The following is a 19398-nucleotide window of genomic DNA, read 5'->3' as shown; positions in this document are numbered from 1 at the left end:
GTGTGACAGTGTGAGCTGCGCAGCAGTTGAGAGCTGAGTTAGTTTGGTGGATTACAGTCTGTTAAACACAGGTCTGCACACACCAGTTAAGTCATAAGACTTGCTTTTCCCACATAAATCTCACATTTGCTGTGCTGTTACTACTGCATGGGATATTTGCAGCGCTGTATCTAGCGTGAGGCGGCACTATCAGGTGGGTGGCAAAAAAAGCTCCCCCCCCCCCCCCCCCAAACGTCCTGGAAAATACCTTGCCAGCCTCTTGTCCTGGGGGGCCCAAGAGCTGGCTGGCTGGCCAAGCACAAAACCAGAATAGACGACTGGATATATGCAAATTAGTTCAACAAAGAATCACCTTTTTTGCCTCATTATTCCATTTTAAACATGGATTCCTTGGAGTTTGCGTTTGCTCTAAACAACAGCTCTGAAACACAACTCAGGAAGAGGAGCAAAGTCAGTGAACCACTCATGGACAACTGTTTTATTGTTAATGCAACTCATCAGCATGAGGTTGCTTACTGGCTTGCTATTGAGGCTTGGCGTTACTTGCCGAGCACAAACCACAAAAGTTATGGTGGGGGAAAAATGATTGAAAACCCACCTGAAGTCAGTGGATAGTCAATACATTGTTAAACACAGATCTCGTTAGATAGTTTCTGGAGCTGGTGACAGTACAGAGTAGTCAGACAGAGAAACCACTTAACCACTGAAGATTTTGTCTTGATTCTTAACAAATTTTTTGTAGTTTCCTCTGCCGGTCTTTTATAGAATGCTACTATTTGAATAATATAGAGCACTGCGACTTTAGCAGCACATGCAGCCAACAACTCCCAGCCTGCAGAGACAGCCTACAGATCAGGTAAGTGAGGGATAGGGGGGGGACAGCCTACAGATCAGGTAAGTGAGAGATGGGGGGCAGCCTACAGATCAGGTAAGTGAGGGATGGGGGGCAGCCTACAGATCAGGTAAGTGAGGGATGGGGGGCAGCCTACAGATCAGGTAAGTGATGGATGGGGGGCAGCCTACAGATCAGTGAGGCATGGGGGGCAGCCTCTAAATCAGGTAAGTGAGATATGGGGGTGCAGCCTACAGATCAGGTAAGTGAGGGATGGGGGGCAGCCTACAGATCAGGTAAGTGAGGGATGGGGGGCGGGAGGGAAAGCCTGCAGATCAGGTAAGTGACGGATGGGGGGGCAGCTTACAGATTAGGTAAGTGAGGCATGGGGGGCAGCCTACAGATCAGGTAAATTAGAGATGGGGGGGATCCACCTAAAGATCAAGTAAGTGAGGGATGGGGGATCCACCTACAGATCATGTAAGTGAGGGATGGGGTGGCAGCCTACAGATCGGGTAAGTGAGGGATTGGGGAGACAGCCTACAGGAAGGGACAGCAAGGAGCAGGAAGGTAAAGTAAGAGAAGGAGCAGAAATGAGCAGGAAGGGATATCAAGGAACAGAAATGAGCGGGAAGGGGCAGCAAGGAGTAGGAAGGATCAGCAATGAGCTGGAAGGTAAAGCAGCACAATTGTAAAGTAGAAGGAGCAAAAAGGGTTCAGCAAGGAGCTGAAAGGGCAGCAAGGAGCAGGAAGGGACAGAAGGAGCACAAAGGTAAAGTAGAAGAAGGAGCAGAAAGGAGAAAGAAACAAAAATGAGGAGGAAGGGACATCAAGGAGCAGAAAAGAGAAGGAACAGAAATGAGCAGGAAGGGATATCAAGGAGCTGAAAGGGTCAGCAATGAGCTGGAAAGAGCACAAACGTAAAGTAGAAGAAGTAACAGAAAGGAGCAGCAAGGAGCAGGAAGGGTCTGCAAGGAGAGGGAAGGGTCTGCAAGGAGCAGAAAGGGACTAAAGGAGCACAAAGGTAAAGTAGGAGAAGGGGCAGCAAGGAGCGCAAAGGTAAAGTAGGAGAAGGAAAATAAAGGAATAGAAATGAGCAGGAAGCGTTAGCAAGAAGTAGAAATAGTCTTCAAGGAGCAGAAAGGGGCAGCAGGAAAAGACAGAAGGAACAGAAAGGATTATAAATGAGCAGGAAGGGTTAGCAAGAAGCAGAAAGGGTCTGCAGGGAGCAGAAAGGGGCAGCAGGAGCAGGAAAAGACAGAAGGAGCACAAAGGTGAAGGAATAGAAAGAATCAGAAGGAGCACAAAGGTAAAGTAGGAGAAGGAGCACAAGGGAACAGAAATGAGCAGCAAGGAGCAGGAAGAAGCAGCAAGAAAAAGGAAGGGGCATCAAGGAGTAGAAAGGAGCAAGAAGGGTCTGCAAGGAGCAGGAAGGAGCAGCAAGAAGCAGGAAGGGTCAGCAAGGAGCTGGAAGGTAAAGTAGAAGGAGCAGAAAGGGTCAGCAAGGAGGAGGAAGGGACAGAAAGAGTACAAACGTAAAGTAGGAGAAGGAGCAGAAAGGAGAAGGAACAGAAATGAGCATGAAGGGACATCAAGGAGCAGAAAGGAGAAGGAACAAAAATGAGCAGGAAGGGACATCAATGAGCAGAAAGGGTCAGTAATGAGCTGGAAGGGGCAGAAGGAACACAAACGTAAAGTAAGAGAAGGAGCAGAAATGAGCAAGAAGGGTCACGTACAGTAGGAAGGGGCAGCTAGGAGCAGGAAGGCAAGGAGAAGGAAGCGCCTGCAAGGAGCAGAAAGGGACAGAAGGAGCACAAAGGTAAAGTAGGAGAAAGAGCAGAAAGGGGCAGCAAGGAGCTAGAAGGGGCAGCAAGTAGCACAAAGGTAAAGTAGGAGAAGGAGCAGAAAGGAGTAGAAATGAGCAGGAAGGGTCAGCAGAGGGGGCAGCAGGAGCAGGAAAAGACAGAAGGAGCACAAAGGTGAAGGAGCAGAAAGAATCAGAAGGAGCACAAAGGTAAAGTAGGAGAAGGAGCAGAAAGAAACAGGAAGGGACAGCAAGGAGCTGGAAGGGGCAGAAGAGCACAATGATAAAGGAGGAGAAGGTGCAGAACAGGGCAGCAAGGAGCTGGAAAGGGAAGCAATGAGCAGGAAGGAACAGAAGGAGCACAAAGGTAAAGTAGGAGAAGGAGCAGAAAGGAAAAGGAACAGAAATGAGCAGGAAAGTACGTCACGGAGTAGAAAGGAGAAGGAACAGAAATGAGCAGGAAGGGACATCAAGTAGCAGAAAAGGTCAGCCATGAGCTGGAAAGGGCAGAAGGAGCACAAAGGTAAAGTAGGATAAGGAGTAGAAATGAGCAGGAAGGGTCAACAAGGAGCAGGAAGGGTCTGCAAGAAGCAGGAACGGGCAGCAAGAAGTAGGAAGAGGCTATATGGAACAGGAAGGGTCTGCAATGAGAAGGAAGGGTCTGCAAGGGGCAGAAGGAGTACAAAGGTAAAGGAGCAGAAAGAATCAGCAGGAGTACAAAGGTAAAGTAGACGAAGGAGCAGAAAAGGGTATCAAGGAGCTGGAAGGGGCAAAACGAGCGCAAAGGTAAAGTAGGCGAAGGAACAGGAAGGTACAGAAAGGGGCAGCAAGGAGCACAAAGCTAAAGTAGGAGAAGGAGCAGAAAGGTAAAGGAGCAGACGGAACCAAGGATGAGAGAAGACAGTGTCAAAAGAAAAAGAAGACTGTGTCAAATGAAGGAGAAGATAAGGAGATTGGAGCAGGAAGGACAAGTGAAGTGGTCCCTCCACTTCATTCTGGACACCACATCATAATGCTTTGGTACCTGGGCCTGGCAGGGAAACTTTGGACCTTCTCATCTCCCCAGGTAAAAATATCAGTGTTAATGTGTTCACTTTTATTTACCGAGTGTGAGGAAGCACAGAGTGCTGCTGGGTAGGGGTGCTGCTGATTGGCTAGAGCGGTCAGCTGGCACTCTAAGCCAATCAGTAGCTCCCCATTCATAAAAAAGTTAAACATTTTTATGAACTGGGAACTAACGATTGGTTTAGAGCATCAGCTGACCACTCTAGCCAATCTGCGGCACCCATGCCTGACGTCAATCTGTACTTCCTGACACTCCGTTTCAGAAGCCGAATACCACTGAGGGACCTGGAGATCTGGAGGTGGAGGCAGCTTTTGGGGTTAAACCATTTCTGAGCAGTCTAATCCCTTAAAGGAAAGAGCACCCAGGGGCCTCCTGGCATTATAGCATTTTTATTAAGATGAAGTTATAGTGTCAGGAATACAAATACTACAAAGTATTCCTGACACCATAGTTGTGAAAATGCTATTCACGCTGGATTTATGTGATAAAATTGAAAATTGGTTACTAATCTTACATGCCTCTTTTTAAAAATTTGTCTGTGATGGAAATAAAACAAGAGTAAAAATGTAGCCAGGATAAGACAAGATGGAGGTTTGAGTTGCCCAGAAATCCATCAATTTTATCAGGCCAGTAGACTGTTTCATATAATTATAATTTCATATAGTTATCACAGAAAACATTCCTAGAAAAGGAAAAATGGTATTCAATAGAGAAAGACAGCACAGGGGTAGAGAATGTATCCTCTCTATTCTGGATTTTAGATCTCAATAAAAATGTTATAGCTGAGGCAAGATCCAAATCACATATAATTGGAGATCTAGCAGATTGGTGGGATAGATTTGGAAAAAAAAGTCGGACTAATGAATAGAATAATAGATGCACTACCAATCTTAGTGATTAATGATATGCTAGATAATATTAAGATCAACTCTTGGAAGAGCAAGGGAACAAATAAAATCATAGATATAATTAAATTTAGGATTATAGCGAACAAAAAAGAGAAAGCCTGGAAAAAGCACTCAAAAAAAGGGGGTAACCCTAGGGGAACTACCAAGGTAGTGAAAAATAGGAAAGAAGGAGTGAGTGCCCTAAATAGTTAATACATCACCTTTAATAGTATACTTAAAATGAATGTGGAGATGGCCACAAGAAAATGGTATAAAAACTGACACTGATATTGATCTTGTAGGAAACATATATCTGAGAAGGTAGATAGTCATTGGCATGTAAAGGTTAATGAGCTTCCCATCTAGTGTCTGTGAAGTATTCCGACGTTTAAAGGTAAAGCCAGTATCTGTGGACCACTAAAACGTCAAAGAATAGAAAGCTTCCCTAATAGGATGAATAGAGAGGACCTGTTCAAACGTTTTCAGTGTCCTCAATACAGAAATTCTGTGCAAAAAAATAATAATTTTGCACATTGAAGAGACATATGTGTTGGTGTATGCTAAAGCCTCCTGGATAAAGGCAGCAATACTGTATCCACAGATACTGGATACTTTAAACGTCGGAATACTTCACAGACACTAGATGGGAAGCTCATTAACCTTTACATGCCAATGACTATCTACCTTCTCAGATATATGTTTCCTACAAGATCAATATCAGTGTCAGTTTTTATACCATTTTCTTGTGGCCATCTCCACATTCATTTTAAGTATACTATTAAAGGTTATGTATTTAGGATTATAAAATCAAGCCCTTTCAACAAATGAGTGAGAAATTCTACATGCCACCCAATGATATCTTTAACTACCTTAGAATTAAAGGGTTTGTCTCAGCGCATATGATTAAGAATAGAGAGTGTAAAATAGATGGGATTATTCAATTTGTCGAACTAAAAATCTGTAAAAATATGCTGTCTAAATCTGTTAAAATCTTATATACGTTAAGACATAATAAACTTTCTGGAGCAATTGAAAAGTGGGGAAAAAAATCTTTATTTAAACACATCCACTGCTTTAATTTGACAGATTTACAGTTTAAACTTTTTAATAGATGGTACTTGACACTGAATCTTCTAAATAAAACATACCCAAATACATCGAATAGATATTGGCGGTGCAACATTGATAAGGGCACCTTATTACACACATGGTGGTACTGCCAACCGATATATATTTATTGGAAAGATATAATTACATTAATTGATTATATGACAGGAAATAAATTAACAATGGATCCGGGAATAATTTTATTAAATTTAATTGAGTCAAAAATGAAGATAAATTATTCAATGTTAATTTTACACAAATTACTGATAGCACGGAATTGGAAAAATGTAAAAATCCCATCTACCCGAGAAGTGATAGCACAAGTAATATGGCAAGCAAAAATGGAAAGAGGCATCATAGTGAGCTTAGAAAATCGCTACACGCAAATAGCATATTGGGATACTTGGATAGATAAATTAGAATTTTTAGAAAAAAATTTATCATGGAGGGTCTCTCATCCAGGTAAATGGAATGTAACAAGGAGGGGGGCAGAGAGATGAATAGTATGTTATGTAATGAGGTGGCAAGGGTTTTTTCCATACACCCGCCTTCCATGTCCAACAAAAAAAAAGCAATTAAATAAAGAGGAAATGGATGGGTCAAACGTGCGTAAATAAAAAAAAAATAAAAAATGATGATGACGATAGTAGTTCAATCAAAGAGACGAAAGGGTTCTCTCTCTCTCTCCAAATAAAGATAGGGAAAACTCAGATAAGAAAGTGAGATTTAAAGGGTTATTATAGTGATAATTAGGATAGGGATAGGGTATGGGGCGGGAGGGAAGAAACAGGGGAACATACGATGAATTAAAGGTTAAACCCATGAAGTTTTAATATAGTTAAGAAAAGAAGTATTGTATTAATGATGATAGAGAGATCTCAAAGTTGCTTATTTTATGTAACCATTTTAATAACTATACATTGGTAAGGTATCTAGCTGAAATACAAATAATAATAATAAGAAGAAGAATTGTGTAGAGAGGATGTGCCTGCATGGGGGGTAAACCATCAACCATTATCCCTGACTTTTTTACTGTGACACAATGTAATCTTGCAGAGTCTGCTTTACCTTTAGAATTATGCCTTGTATATAAACAATAGGAAAACATGGTTAGGGTCCCTGGCATCTTTGGCAAAACAAGGGACAACATAGACCTGGCAAGAAATGGAGGGTCCAGTAGTCGAAGATAAAACGGCTGAGAGTTAAAAAATGTCTTACTAAATGTAGCATATAAAAATTTCACATAAAAAAATCAAAACTTGCTAAAAAAAAAAACCATATCCTGACATGGTTAAAAAGCCTTATGGGTTTCCTGGTACTCCCAAACTTGCTCATGAATATGCTGCCTATTTTTTACTTTGAATATTTTGGTCTAAGATTTGAAATTCACTTTGAATACTCAGCAGTTTTCTCGTTAGTGAATAACTGCAGTGTTATTAAACCTCAATGTATGATGGAAATTCTTCTTACAAATTATATATTTAGATGTCAATATATGTCAATATAACAATTACAGTTTTAAGTTCTTGTTACCTTTGAGACGGAGACGGTAATGTTACCTTTGAGACGGTGTGTAGCCCAGGAATGAGAATTACCCCCATAATGGCATACCATTTGAAAAAGTAGACAAGCCAAGGTATTGAAAGTGGGGTATGTCCAGTCTTTCTTAGTAGCCACTTAGTCACAAACACTGGCCAAATATTCGTTTTTTTGCTTTTTTCACACAAAAACAAATATGAACGCTAACTTTGGCCAGTGTTTGTGACTAAGTGGCTACTAAAAAAGACTAAACATACCCCACTTTCAATACCTTGGCTTGTCTACTTTTTCAAATGGTATGCCATTATGGGGGTAATTCTCATTCCTGGGCTACCACACCGTCTCAAAGGTAACATTACTAATCTGGCAAATTTCAATTTGAAAATGGAACGTTCTATATTTGACCCTGTAACTTTCCAAAACACCATAAAACCTGTTAATGGGGGGTACTGTTGTACTCGTGAGACATCGCTGATTACAAATATGTGCATTTTTTTGCAGTAAAACCTAACAGTATTAAAAATTTCAGTTTTTGTTTACGTTTTGTTTTCATCAGAATGTGTACTATTGACTCCGTCCTGAAGGGGTTAAATGGGCTTCTTGCAGAAGAGGGATGTAAAACTGGCCCTTTATGACAGGTAGTGCACATTTAGAATATGTAGCGCACATAGCATATGACTGTCAGTGCACATAAATAGTCTGTAATCTACATGCATACATGTAATATCATCCATGTCGGTTGCATAATATAGGGGGATATGTAATGATAACCATGCTTTGTGTGTTATGGGTTAGAAAGTGCTGAGTGAATTCAAGCTATGTAACATGGAGTACAAATAGCCTGTACCCACAGGACTAATGGACATACCTGTCAGCATGTTCTGATATGCACTGTCAGAGATGGAGAAGATATGAGGTGGAGCTTCACTCCTCTTCTTCCCACGATAAGCAGCCACAACCTCTGCATTATACACAGGGAGCCACTTGTAAGGGTTCACGGTGACACAGAACAGGCCTGAGTATGTCTAGGGGAATAAGAATAGCGTAGAGGTCAAATAGACCATAATATGTATCGGTGAACAGAGAGCATTCAAATAAGTACTGGCTACAGCCCTAGGCTGCTCAGGGGAGGGACTTAATTAATTTCTTGTTGAAACTGGCCCTGATATAAAGGACATAAAATGTCAGCTTATGGGTTGTCTGTAACACATCTACATCATGACTAGATATCATACATTGAATATAGATTATAGCACATGAGAACTAAATTGTACATGATTATTTTTATTGAATGATGTTATGGGCAAATGCAACTATTACAAATTTTAGAATGCAAAGTTGTATTTTTTTAAACTGTGTACTTTGTCTTTATGATATTACAAACTGACAAGGAGTTTTTAAGATTAAAGTAAATTCTTGCAATATTATCAAAATAGAATAACATACCCTCTTGAACATTTCTCAGTCATTATAATATGGAGCAGTGTCCCTGTAACCAAATCTCTCCTCTGTGTGCTAACATTTAAAATGTACACATATTTATATCTTAGATGTTCAGTTGAGGACCTCCCTTAACTTGGCAAAGATACAAGGCCATAACTAAAACGTAAGGGTGCACACGTCATGGGAAGAGTTAATTAGGGGAGATTGGTTGTAAAGGCTGGAAGATATTTAAAGGGTTAAAACCACGCTTCTGATACAGACTGCATTAAATCCAATGATGCAACCTTAGGAATCATGGATAATGCATAATGAGTTCAGTGATAGGGAGCTTGCAGTTCAGCTTTACAATTTTCCCCAAAAATGGAATATACCCCAACACTTCTTTAATCATTTAAAAATATTTCCTTTAACACAAAGGGCTGTGTTCATATACCTGCAATTAAAAAAAAAATTTAATACATGGATGACCCACTTTATTGTTTAGCTGAAACCTCTATCTGAGCGGTTATATTTTAACATTACTTTATCTTGGGGTCTGTACTGGGTATATGTTGACTATACATATTTATAGTTGTGAGCACGCAGTTAATCTATTTGGCATAGGGGAATCTTTATGTATTTACAGTAATATCTGTTCCCTTTTCTTAAACATTTTCCAAATACCAAACAATTGTAAAATACGTGTAATTAGTAGACAGAATAATGTTTAAAATTAGATATTATATTTGTAGAATATATCAGGAAGAATTCCTCAATAACAAAGTAGATGTATAGCTTGACAAATACTCCATAATAGGCTTACAGGAGAAATGCCAAGAAATTGGTATTCACTGTAGTATTTGTACAAACATACACAGACTATAAATAGTTGGTTTTGTAGGACATTGACCTATCAGTCCTTTAGAATTGATTTCTTAATTAATCATGTAATTACCTTCGTCTGACTAGTAAAAGTATTATTTTTTTCTTTATCTAGTTACCTTTAAATAATTATTTTATAATTTGTATAATACTATTTGGCACAGGAAATCTTTATTTATTTACAGTAATATATGTTCCCTTTTCTTACACATTTTCTACATACCAAACAATTGTAAAATGTGTGTTATTAGTAGGCTGAATAATGTTTAAAATTAGATACTGTGTTCAGGAAGGATCCCTCGATAATAAAGTAGATATATAGTTTGTCAAAGACTCCATAATTGGCTTACAGATGAAATGCCAAGTAATTGGTATCCATTGCAGGATTTGTACGGGTGGCTGAGAGAAGGGACACATTTATAGAGCAGTATTGTCAAATCCCCAGTAGTATTAAAAGATGATGTGTAGGGGATCGGTAGGGTTGCGTGGACAATTAAAGTTGTAGAATGTGCTTTTTATGTTCAGGGGAATGAATGTAATTGAGATGGTGTCTCAAGAAGCAACTCACATAGATCATCCAGGCTGCATAGCGCTCTTTGAGGTTATACAGTACAGCTGGCTCGTTCAGGAAAGTCAACATCGCCATGTCTTCAATTTTATCAAACTTGGGCGGGTTCTGCTGCATCACCGAACTGTCTTTCACTGTGACTGTCTAGGAATGCAAACACATGTAGGAAAGGAATGGAACATTGTGTTTAGGACAAATGTCTCATAAATACCATAAATATGGTGGGAATGAGCTCACCTTGCCATTCTCAGTCTCCGCTGTAATCTTTTCCCCTTCCTTAGATACCACTTTGGCTTTCACATACTCATCCTTTTCATCTGGAACAAATATGTCTTTCTTCAAATCAAAGTGTCGTGTCTGAGCTTCTAGACGCTCTTTATCTGACTTTCTCAGAAACGGAGCAGCCGCACCAAACTCTGCCATCACTGCATCACCCATCTTGGCCTGTAAGAGGAAAGGATGCACTGAACCTACTGCTCACATACAGTTTGCTTAAGTGTTTTGTACAGTGTTATTATTACCATTTATTTCTTGTTACAAGACATCATTTGATGCAGATAAGCCTGTACAGCAGATTGTGAGACCTTGTCATCAAGGCATGATTTAATGGCTATAGAAATTCTGGTGAGCTGATATTATGAATTAGATTAGAGGTTGGAGGTGATCCCCTACAGCTATTCTACGTCTATACATTTTTCTCCTTTCAAGCCTATTTATCTATCTGTCTATATTCAGATATATTGTGGACAATATTGGAGATCAGATGTGTGTGTCAGCTTTGAGAGTAAATTACATTGTTCTTATCCACTAATGAGATACATTATTCTTATTAATTTTTTTAACTTTTGCACTTTTTTCTTGCAATTACCATTTATATATCCGCCAAGTTTTTAGTACAGGCAGGGCGGTTATACAGGAACACGCTCATTTTACAGCTTCAAGATTTATTATGTACTGTCCGTGGCTAATACATTTTTAACATACATTTATAAGTAAGATTCTTTATTTTTCAAAGGGACACTATAGTCTTAGTCCCCAAAAACAATTGTAGTCTAAGTATGTTTTGGAGTATAGAGTTTGCCACTGCAGTCTCACTGCTCAATTTTCTGCCATTTAGGAGTTAAATCATTTTGTTAATGCAGCCTTAGTCACATCTCTTTGCATGTGACTTGCACAGCCTTCCTAAACACTTCCTGTAAAGAGTCATCTAAAGTTTATACTTCCTTTATTGCAAATTCTGTTTAATTTAGAATTTTTTATCTCTTGCTCTGTTAATAGTCTTCTAGACCCTGCAGGAGCCTCCTGTATGTGATAAAAGGGATTCTCTAGTGCCAGGAAAACAAAGCCGTTTTCCTGGCGCTAAAGAATCCTACAGTGCCCACCTCCCTCTCGCCACCCATCCCATGGTGCTGAATGGGTTAAAACCCCTTCAATCACTTACCTGAATCCAAGACTGATGTCCCTCGGTGCTGGGTCAGGCTCCGCCCACACTCCTCGCCCACGGATAGCAGCTGGTGCAAGAGACCTAATGCGCATGCGTGGCAATGGCCTCGCTCACATTAGGATTTCCCCATAGAAAAGCATTATTTAATGCTTTCCTATGGGGATTCTGGTGACGCTGAATTCCTCATGCATAGCGTGAGGACGTCCAGCGTCATTTAGACGACTAAAAGTCATCTAAGCACCCGGAAGTCCCTCTAGTGGCAGCCACTAGAGGAAGAGTTAAGCCTAGCAGGTGATTAGTGCAGTTTCTCAGAAACTGCAATAATTACCACTGTAGGGTTAAGTGACTTGGGACATTGCACCCAGACCACTTCAATGAGCTGATGTGGTCTGCGTGCCTACAATATCCCTTTAAAGTTCAGAGTGCAGATCAGGAGATAAAAACTGAAAATGAAACACTTTTTTTCATGCAGGCTGGGTCAGTCACAGCCAGGGGAGGTGTGGCTAGGTGGTTTTAACACTATAGGGTCAGGAATACATATTTGTGTTCCTTACCCTATAGCAGGCATAGGCAGCCTTCGGCACTCCAGATGTTTTGGACTAAACCTTCCATGATGCTTTGCCAGCATTATGGGTTTAAGAGTATTATTGGGGGATGTAGTTCACAACATCTGGAGTGCTGAAAGTTGCCTATCCCTGCCCTATGTTCATTTAAACGCATAAGAACTATTTAAGAGATTTTTTTTTCTTTCCTTATGTAATATACTCACAAATACTGTAGTATGGTTTCACTTTAGGAGCCAAGGTATCATTTTAAAGGAAAACTTTAGGTTAACATATGCATATAATTTTATTTAATTCTTTATTTAACAAGTACAATAAAATACATTGCATAGATACAGGAAAGGACCGTAGGCACTTGCAGACATTCTGAATTTAGTGAAAATGAGAAGATAAAGAGAACAGAAAAAAACACACACCTATTATGTACAGCACAACACCTAATGGAGTAAAAGGTGACCAGGACTTTTGATATGTCAGCCAATGCATGAGACAGGTTTTCCATAATCTTAACTTTATCCTAGGGATGAAGGTGACCCTGGATTGTAACCAACATGACAAGAAAGCCCTTGCCACTAACATTATTTTGTTAAAGTAGTTTTGGAGGTGGCGAGGGAAACCAACAATGGGCCTGGAGAACAAGAAGGACCGTGTGTTCAGGTAAACGGATCTGTGAAGACACATACTGGATACTGTACTCACAAACTAACCCATGTGCTTTGAAGCCAGGCCTGCCCTTCCAAGATATGCAGAATAAATAACGGTTCAGGCACTCCGGGATAACAGAAATAACAGCTTTATTGGAGCAAAAGCAGCAAGGTTTTGACCGCTTGATGAAGACCTGATATGGTCAAAACTTTTGCCACAATAAAGCTGCCTGAACCGTTATTTATTCTGCATATAAATCATCTGTGAAAACACATGAGACAATAAATGCTGAACACTGCGCCAAAATTAGATTACCGCATATGTGAAAATATTCCCTTGGAGCTTCAGGATGCCAATAGTGTTACGGTGTAGCACCTCATTAATATCTTGAACAATTGCTCCTTTAAATAAACATAGATGGAAATTCCTCTGGCAGCTTCTCAAATACCTTCCTAAACAAACTACCTGAGGCTCATTTAGGTGTTGCTCCCAATGTCTATAATAGGTCACCCCATTTTACAGAGTTGGAGCAGTGTGCTGTATAGCAAAGTAATAAGATCATTCTGAACAGTGCCCTCATCACATGACATAAGGACTCATAAAATGTCATTTCAGTCCCAGCTGCAACAGCTACCTTTTCTTGACCTGCAAAGATCCTGAAAATAAGCTAAAATAAAAATTAATGTCTAAAATGAGCTTTGGAGGAGAGATGGGTCAACTAATTAAGCTCCAAAAAGGGAACTAAAGAATCACCCTGGTATAAATGATAAAACCTCTGATAACCAGTATTCTCTAGTCTACCTAAATCTATAGAAACTATAACCGGGGGGAAATATGTGTTGTGGGGGAAAGGAGTCACAGGAGATTGAATTAGAAGCCTTATATGACCATGTGTCAGTACACCACCCTAGCATTTCTGTCCCTCCAATTACCACAAATAAAGGCATCAATAGCACACTGCAATTTATCCAAGTCCCTTCTCAGAATAAAAGTTTGGAGGGCCTGGAAGAGGAAAAGAATATAAGGTAGTATGTTCATTTTAACAGAGTGTATCCAAACAATCCATGAGATCGGTCTGGAATTCCATTAATCCAAATCCCCCTTGATAACCCAAGATAGGGTGTAAAAATGTACAGGCCCCAATTGGGATAATTTTGTCGCCAATCAATCGGGTAAGGGAATCAGTCTCAATACAAATCAACTGCACACCTTTGCACAAAAGCCATTGGTGCCTAAAAGTTGGGTGGTGATGCCCTTCAGTCACAGCAATTAAGTAAAATTTATACAGCAATTACTTTATTTTTACATTGTGTGCATTTTGTCTTTTCTTTCCTTTTTTCATGAAATAGTTTGTACTCAGTCTTTATGACAATGCTTGTATTGCTAATGAATAGATGAACTATATGTATATGACTTTCTATTATGAATTGTTCATTTTAGTGTATATAGAGTAAATCAGAATTGTATTTTGTGTAATTAAATAAAGATATTTTTTTTAATAAATTTGACAATAAGATGTGTATTTGATTTGTATTAAGATATCTGTATTGTACCGCATATGGAAGTTGGTCTGCAACCTTTAGCACCCTATTTCTTTATATACATGCAAATGGATGCCTCTGCATATATTAACTAAAGGAATCAGTCTCAATCTAAAAGCCAAACTAGAAGTTAATCTACATTATGTTCACAGTTGAGAGTTTAACCCCTTAAGGACACATGACATCTGTGACATGTCATGATTCCCTTTTATTCCAGAAGTTTGGTCCTTAAGGGGTTAAAGGGCAAATTACTCAATTTATTCCATATACATTTTATAGTTTGAACCGGACCCAAAGTAGCATAGTAGATTGCATAGAGGACGGAGGCTAAGGTGTCCACCAACAACACAAATACATCATCAGCTTAGGCCCGAAGCTTCATAACTAGAGTGCTGAATAGACAGACCCTAAAAAGAGGGGTGGTTCCGAAGTCTCTGCACTAGTATGCATAAAGATAATGCATTTTTAAATAGTTTCGGAATCCAAACCGCCTTCCATATATTAGCCACAAATCTGACTTTTGCAGCAAATGCTGATTTTTCCATTCTCAGCCCAGCAGGAAACTCCTGTTCATGATTTGCAGTATCCAATCAAATGATTATCATAGAGCAGTGCAATTAGGTATGGTACTTAGAGCAAACATGTCATAAAATAAAGATAGCTGGGCACACAGTTTGTATTACTGTATTGAAGCGCCAGTCATTTAGAACACGTAAATAAATGTCTTGTGGTTCTATCTCTCAGTGGTATTCATTAAGGGAATTAACCTAACCAAAACATAGCTCATAAGTGAGAATAGCCGGGAATTCAAAGTGAATTAATAGTGAATTTCAAAATGTAAGCCAAAATAGTCAAATTAGAAAATTTTGCTTTCAATTTGGCTATTGCAGCCTTAAAATTTGAAATTCTCTCTCTTTGAACTCTCAGCAATAACCCTGTTTGAAAATGTTCCCAGTTGCATTCATTTTACCTTAAATCATAAATTCTGAACAATTTCACTTTTAACGAGTAACCTGCTAATCTTATACTGCACCTTTAACTGAAACAGAGATAATTACAGAGAAACAAATTAAACATGTAATATTGTCCACATGCTATAGGGAAGTACATTAATAATGCTTCCCCATAATGTATGTAGAATTCAGATGCTGCTAATAGGAAATTAATCCATTAAGTAGTGGTTAATAGCCCTGGAGTATGGTTAACTAATTTCAATGTCACAGCATGTGAATTCTATATACTGCCAAGCAGCACCATTCATGTACCTCCCAACAGCATGTGGAACTCACACACTGTCCAGAAAAACATGTTTAGTACAGTTTGGTGCACACGCTGTACAGTGTATGAGCAATGCGATTCCAGCATACAAAACCCAAATATTGTCTGAATTAGTAGCCTATAGACATAAATTGCAGCACATTACTCACCTCTGGGAGCTGTCAGTCACTGTGCAGCAGATTCTGGAGATGGCAGGGTGTGTGACTTGTTATTTTTTGTGCGTACACAAATACACACATATATATATACATATATATATACACGCACCTGTCTTCTCCCCCATCCAGATTTGGAGCCATTGTTTGAAAGCTACACCCACCAGAAACAAAACCACTGAAAACAATTGAGGGTCTCACGTCATTGTGTTGGAATCATGTTGGAGGGCTGTGGGTGACATGTGAGATGGAGACCCATAACAAGTGTGACATACCACCAAGGACATTTGTGATCCCTCTGTGACGGGGAGATTTAATTAACCCTTTCATTGCAAAATACACAATGAAAAGTGATTGGCATTTCCCTGTCCACTGCAATCGTTAACCCTCTCTGGTTTTTGTAAAATTATTTTGTTGTCGTAAAGTTACCAAGGAGATATGAGTCTTTTTCCAGTTGAACACTTCCAATATGCAGGTGAATCTGTTTCAAGCAGTCATCACCTATTACTGCTCCCCTTTCACCCTTATCTATGTGAGTTATCCATTATTAGTGCAATATTTTAATTTGGTTTAATTTAGTGAGCAAGTACATTATATAAACTTAACAGGTTTGTGGACTTCTATTCCTAACTGATGCATAGGAATTAACATTTTTTTATTTATGTATCTTTATTTTGTGTCATATGAAGAAAGTCACATATGAAGACATGTATTATAGGTATAAGTTATTTGACATCCAGGTTACTACCATGATATAAATATAAAAACAAAGTAATGTCGTACAACATATACAGATCCCACGTGCATCAGTGAGTTTGGGCGCCCATGACCCTGACACAGGCTTGACGATTGTCCTTCCTTGCACCACATTTGGTAGGTACGCTCCACTGCAAACCTAGAACACCCCACAAGACTTGCCGTTTTGTAGATACTCTGAACACATCATCTTTCCATCAATACTGTATATGGCTCATGTCAAAATCACTTGGATAATTTTGCTTGCCATTGTTACTGCTTCTAACACATGAAATGCAAGAACTGACTGTTCACATGCTACCTAATACATCTCACCTTTTGACAGGTGCCATTGTAATGATATAGTCAATGTTATTAATTTCACCTGTCAGTGGTTTAAATGTTGTGTCTAATATCATTATCAACATGTTAACGACTGCAGATGAACAGTTAATGATGTACAAGTGATTACAACTCCACCGTGAAAAATGGACTGTATCTGTCACAATCCTGCCCAAGCAGAGTTTGTAACACTTCAAGTACTGGAAAAGTATCTGAAAATGTTTCTAACACACAATAATACTACATTGCTAGCATTTGAGCCGCATGAACACAACAGACACCTCTCCTGACTAGATTACTTGTACAAGCAAATGTAACTTATGTTTCCTTGTTAATTTATTAAACTAATTAACAGACAAACAAGCATTGTAAGTAACATATAGGTTTCAAAATGAGTAATATAACAAATACATATTTGTGCACGATACCTGAAATACATGCACATTTATTTATTTATAAAATATTTTACCAGGATGCATACATTGAGATTTCTCTGGTTTCCAAGTATGTCCCACGTCCACAAAACATTGCATTGTTACTATATATAGGGTAATAGGGTACAATAAAATACAAAAACAATATTAATACACAACATATATACAGAAGTTAACATAGAACAGGTAAGAAATATATAACCAACCATAACTGGTACATTAAAGAAATTGACACAGTGGCCGCCATTCGAAAATTAAACACGTGGCGGCGGCCATTTTAATTTAGTCGAACGCGGTCAGCGGTGCGTGCCCTTGAATCTATGGAACTAAATCGGTTACACCTTTGCATGAACACCGCTGACCGTTACCTTCAGGAACTTCGACGCTTCGACTGTAATCGAAGTGCGTTCGACAATTCGAACGCACTGTTAGACTGGGCTATTTTCACAAACGGTCCTGTTCGTGCATTCGAATGGGACTTAGACATTTTTCTGTGTGGAATTGACCGACCGCACAGCCCAAATTTATGGAACTCTTTTGGGCATGAAAATGTGCTTGCGGTTGGTCAAATAAGACTTTCCTTTAACTTTTTTTTTCTTTAAATTCTTTATTTTTGTAGTGCATAAGCAGATAACATGTTGTTGCAAGGTACCCCAAAGGCATTCCTCCAACGCTTGAAAGACATCTGAAACATATAGGTACATGCAAAGTCAAGCACAATTTTTATATTTAGAGATAGTTTAGGTAATACGATTAACTAGATGGAAATAAAATAGATTAAATAGATTAAGCAATGTTTAACGTTGTGTCCATTGGCCGTCGTGTTATACATATTGACGAACACAGACAGTATAAACTCCGCCAGTGGAAACGCTCTATCGCTGTCTTACAAAGGATAACATCAGGGGGTGGTCAGAGAAGGCTTATTTCGAGCTGTTAACGGCTTTGGATAGCCCGCTGAGATACTTAAGTGTACCTCTGGCCATGGGGGCAGGGGAACAGAAACATGCTAACTGCAACGTGTCTGAAATGGCCACAGGTCTGATTACATACAGTAAAATCTCATTGGTGCTAGTAGAGTAAGTGGTAAAAGGTTATAGCCTGCTATCCGTCTGTTAGAGCCCTCAAGTGCTATGTATCGATAAAGTTCTAAACAGATAAACATGTCTAAGTTCTAGGCTGCTTTCCTTACTAAGCACATTTTATATATATCATGAAAATCACAAACTATGCGGCATCGGAAGCTTTCAATAAACTTGCTAGACTAAACATTCAAGTGGCATTGTTAGGTACACGTAAGCTTATGGTATGGCATGTCTAAATGCAAGCGTGAGACAATGCGGCATGGGAGAGATAGTACAGGTGAATAACATACAGCAGATGTATTATAAAGACATGCTTCCTTATATGCTGTAGAATAAATTGCTCTGCAGGTAAAAGCTTGCTTAGTAAGCCAGACTATATGCTTTAAATTATATCAGACGAGCTGTAGCGTTAACTGCAGGTGAGAGTCCCAGTGTACATGCATGTGAGGCTGATGTATCAATCTTCTGGCCTTCCTGCACCTCGTGGCAGCGGACTAGTGCCCGGGTGATATGGTATGTTCAACCTATGCCCTGCTTGTGTAGGAGCGTTGCGGATGGATAGGATCGCTTGCCTGCTTGGTAGGAGCGGACATATGTGGGTCTTCCCTCCTTTAACTTTTTAACCCCTGAACCGATTGCCCTGATTTTTGAGTATGCGTTTATTTCCAGCATCCTGATTATGGAAATGTATGTTTTATGTGAATGGCAGGTATATTTTAGAAGTTATTAATATTTTGTAAAAACTGTATTCCTCTGCCTGTGATAATTATATTACCCATTGTGTTCATATCCCAGGCAGATGGGAGGATTTTGTGTGGGAGTGTCTGTGTGTATTGTACGGATTGATTGGTTGTTCTGTAAAATCCTGTGGGCTGTACTATGTTTGTGGATTGGGAATAAAAGAGGCTGTATGTGCCAGTACAGTCAGATTCTGCTTGACCCTCAAAACGAAGTGTCGTCTCGTTCTTGGGAGGAATTGGATTGTATGCTGACTGCCAGGAGTGTAAACCTTTTGTATGGTTTTTCCTGTTCGGCTATTTCCAATGTTCATGTGTTTTCTGTTCGGCAG

At 39.4% G+C, this 19398-nt stretch overlaps 2 protein-coding genes across 2 annotated transcripts in view; one reads left to right on the top strand and one right to left on the bottom strand.

Annotated features, from left to right (window-relative positions):
• MYH7 (myosin heavy chain 7) overlaps nt 1-15803 on the bottom strand; it is a 51005-nt gene extending 35202 nt beyond the window's left edge. The window contains exons 1-4 of the mRNA XM_063454888.1: nt 15728-15803; nt 10345-10551; nt 10108-10251; nt 8104-8260 (exon numbers count right to left, since the gene is read on the bottom strand). Coding sequence (XP_063310958.1) covers nt 8104-8260; nt 10108-10251; nt 10345-10545 — 502 coding nt within the window. The 5' untranslated portion in view covers nt 10546-10551; nt 15728-15803. The remainder of the gene's footprint in view (nt 1-8103; nt 8261-10107; nt 10252-10344; nt 10552-15727) is intronic.
• The window catches only part of NGDN (neuroguidin), a 124697-nt gene that overhangs the window by 44668 nt on the left and 60631 nt on the right, over nt 1-19398 (top strand). The window lies entirely within an intron of this gene.

This window comes from Pelobates fuscus, chromosome 5 (genome assembly GCF_036172605.1).
Source record: "Pelobates fuscus isolate aPelFus1 chromosome 5, aPelFus1.pri, whole genome shotgun sequence".
Lineage (NCBI taxonomy): Eukaryota > Metazoa > Chordata > Amphibia > Anura > Pelobatidae > Pelobates > Pelobates fuscus.
The sequence above is the reverse complement of the archived record's forward strand: the minus strand, read 5'-3'. Positions and strand labels throughout refer to the sequence as shown.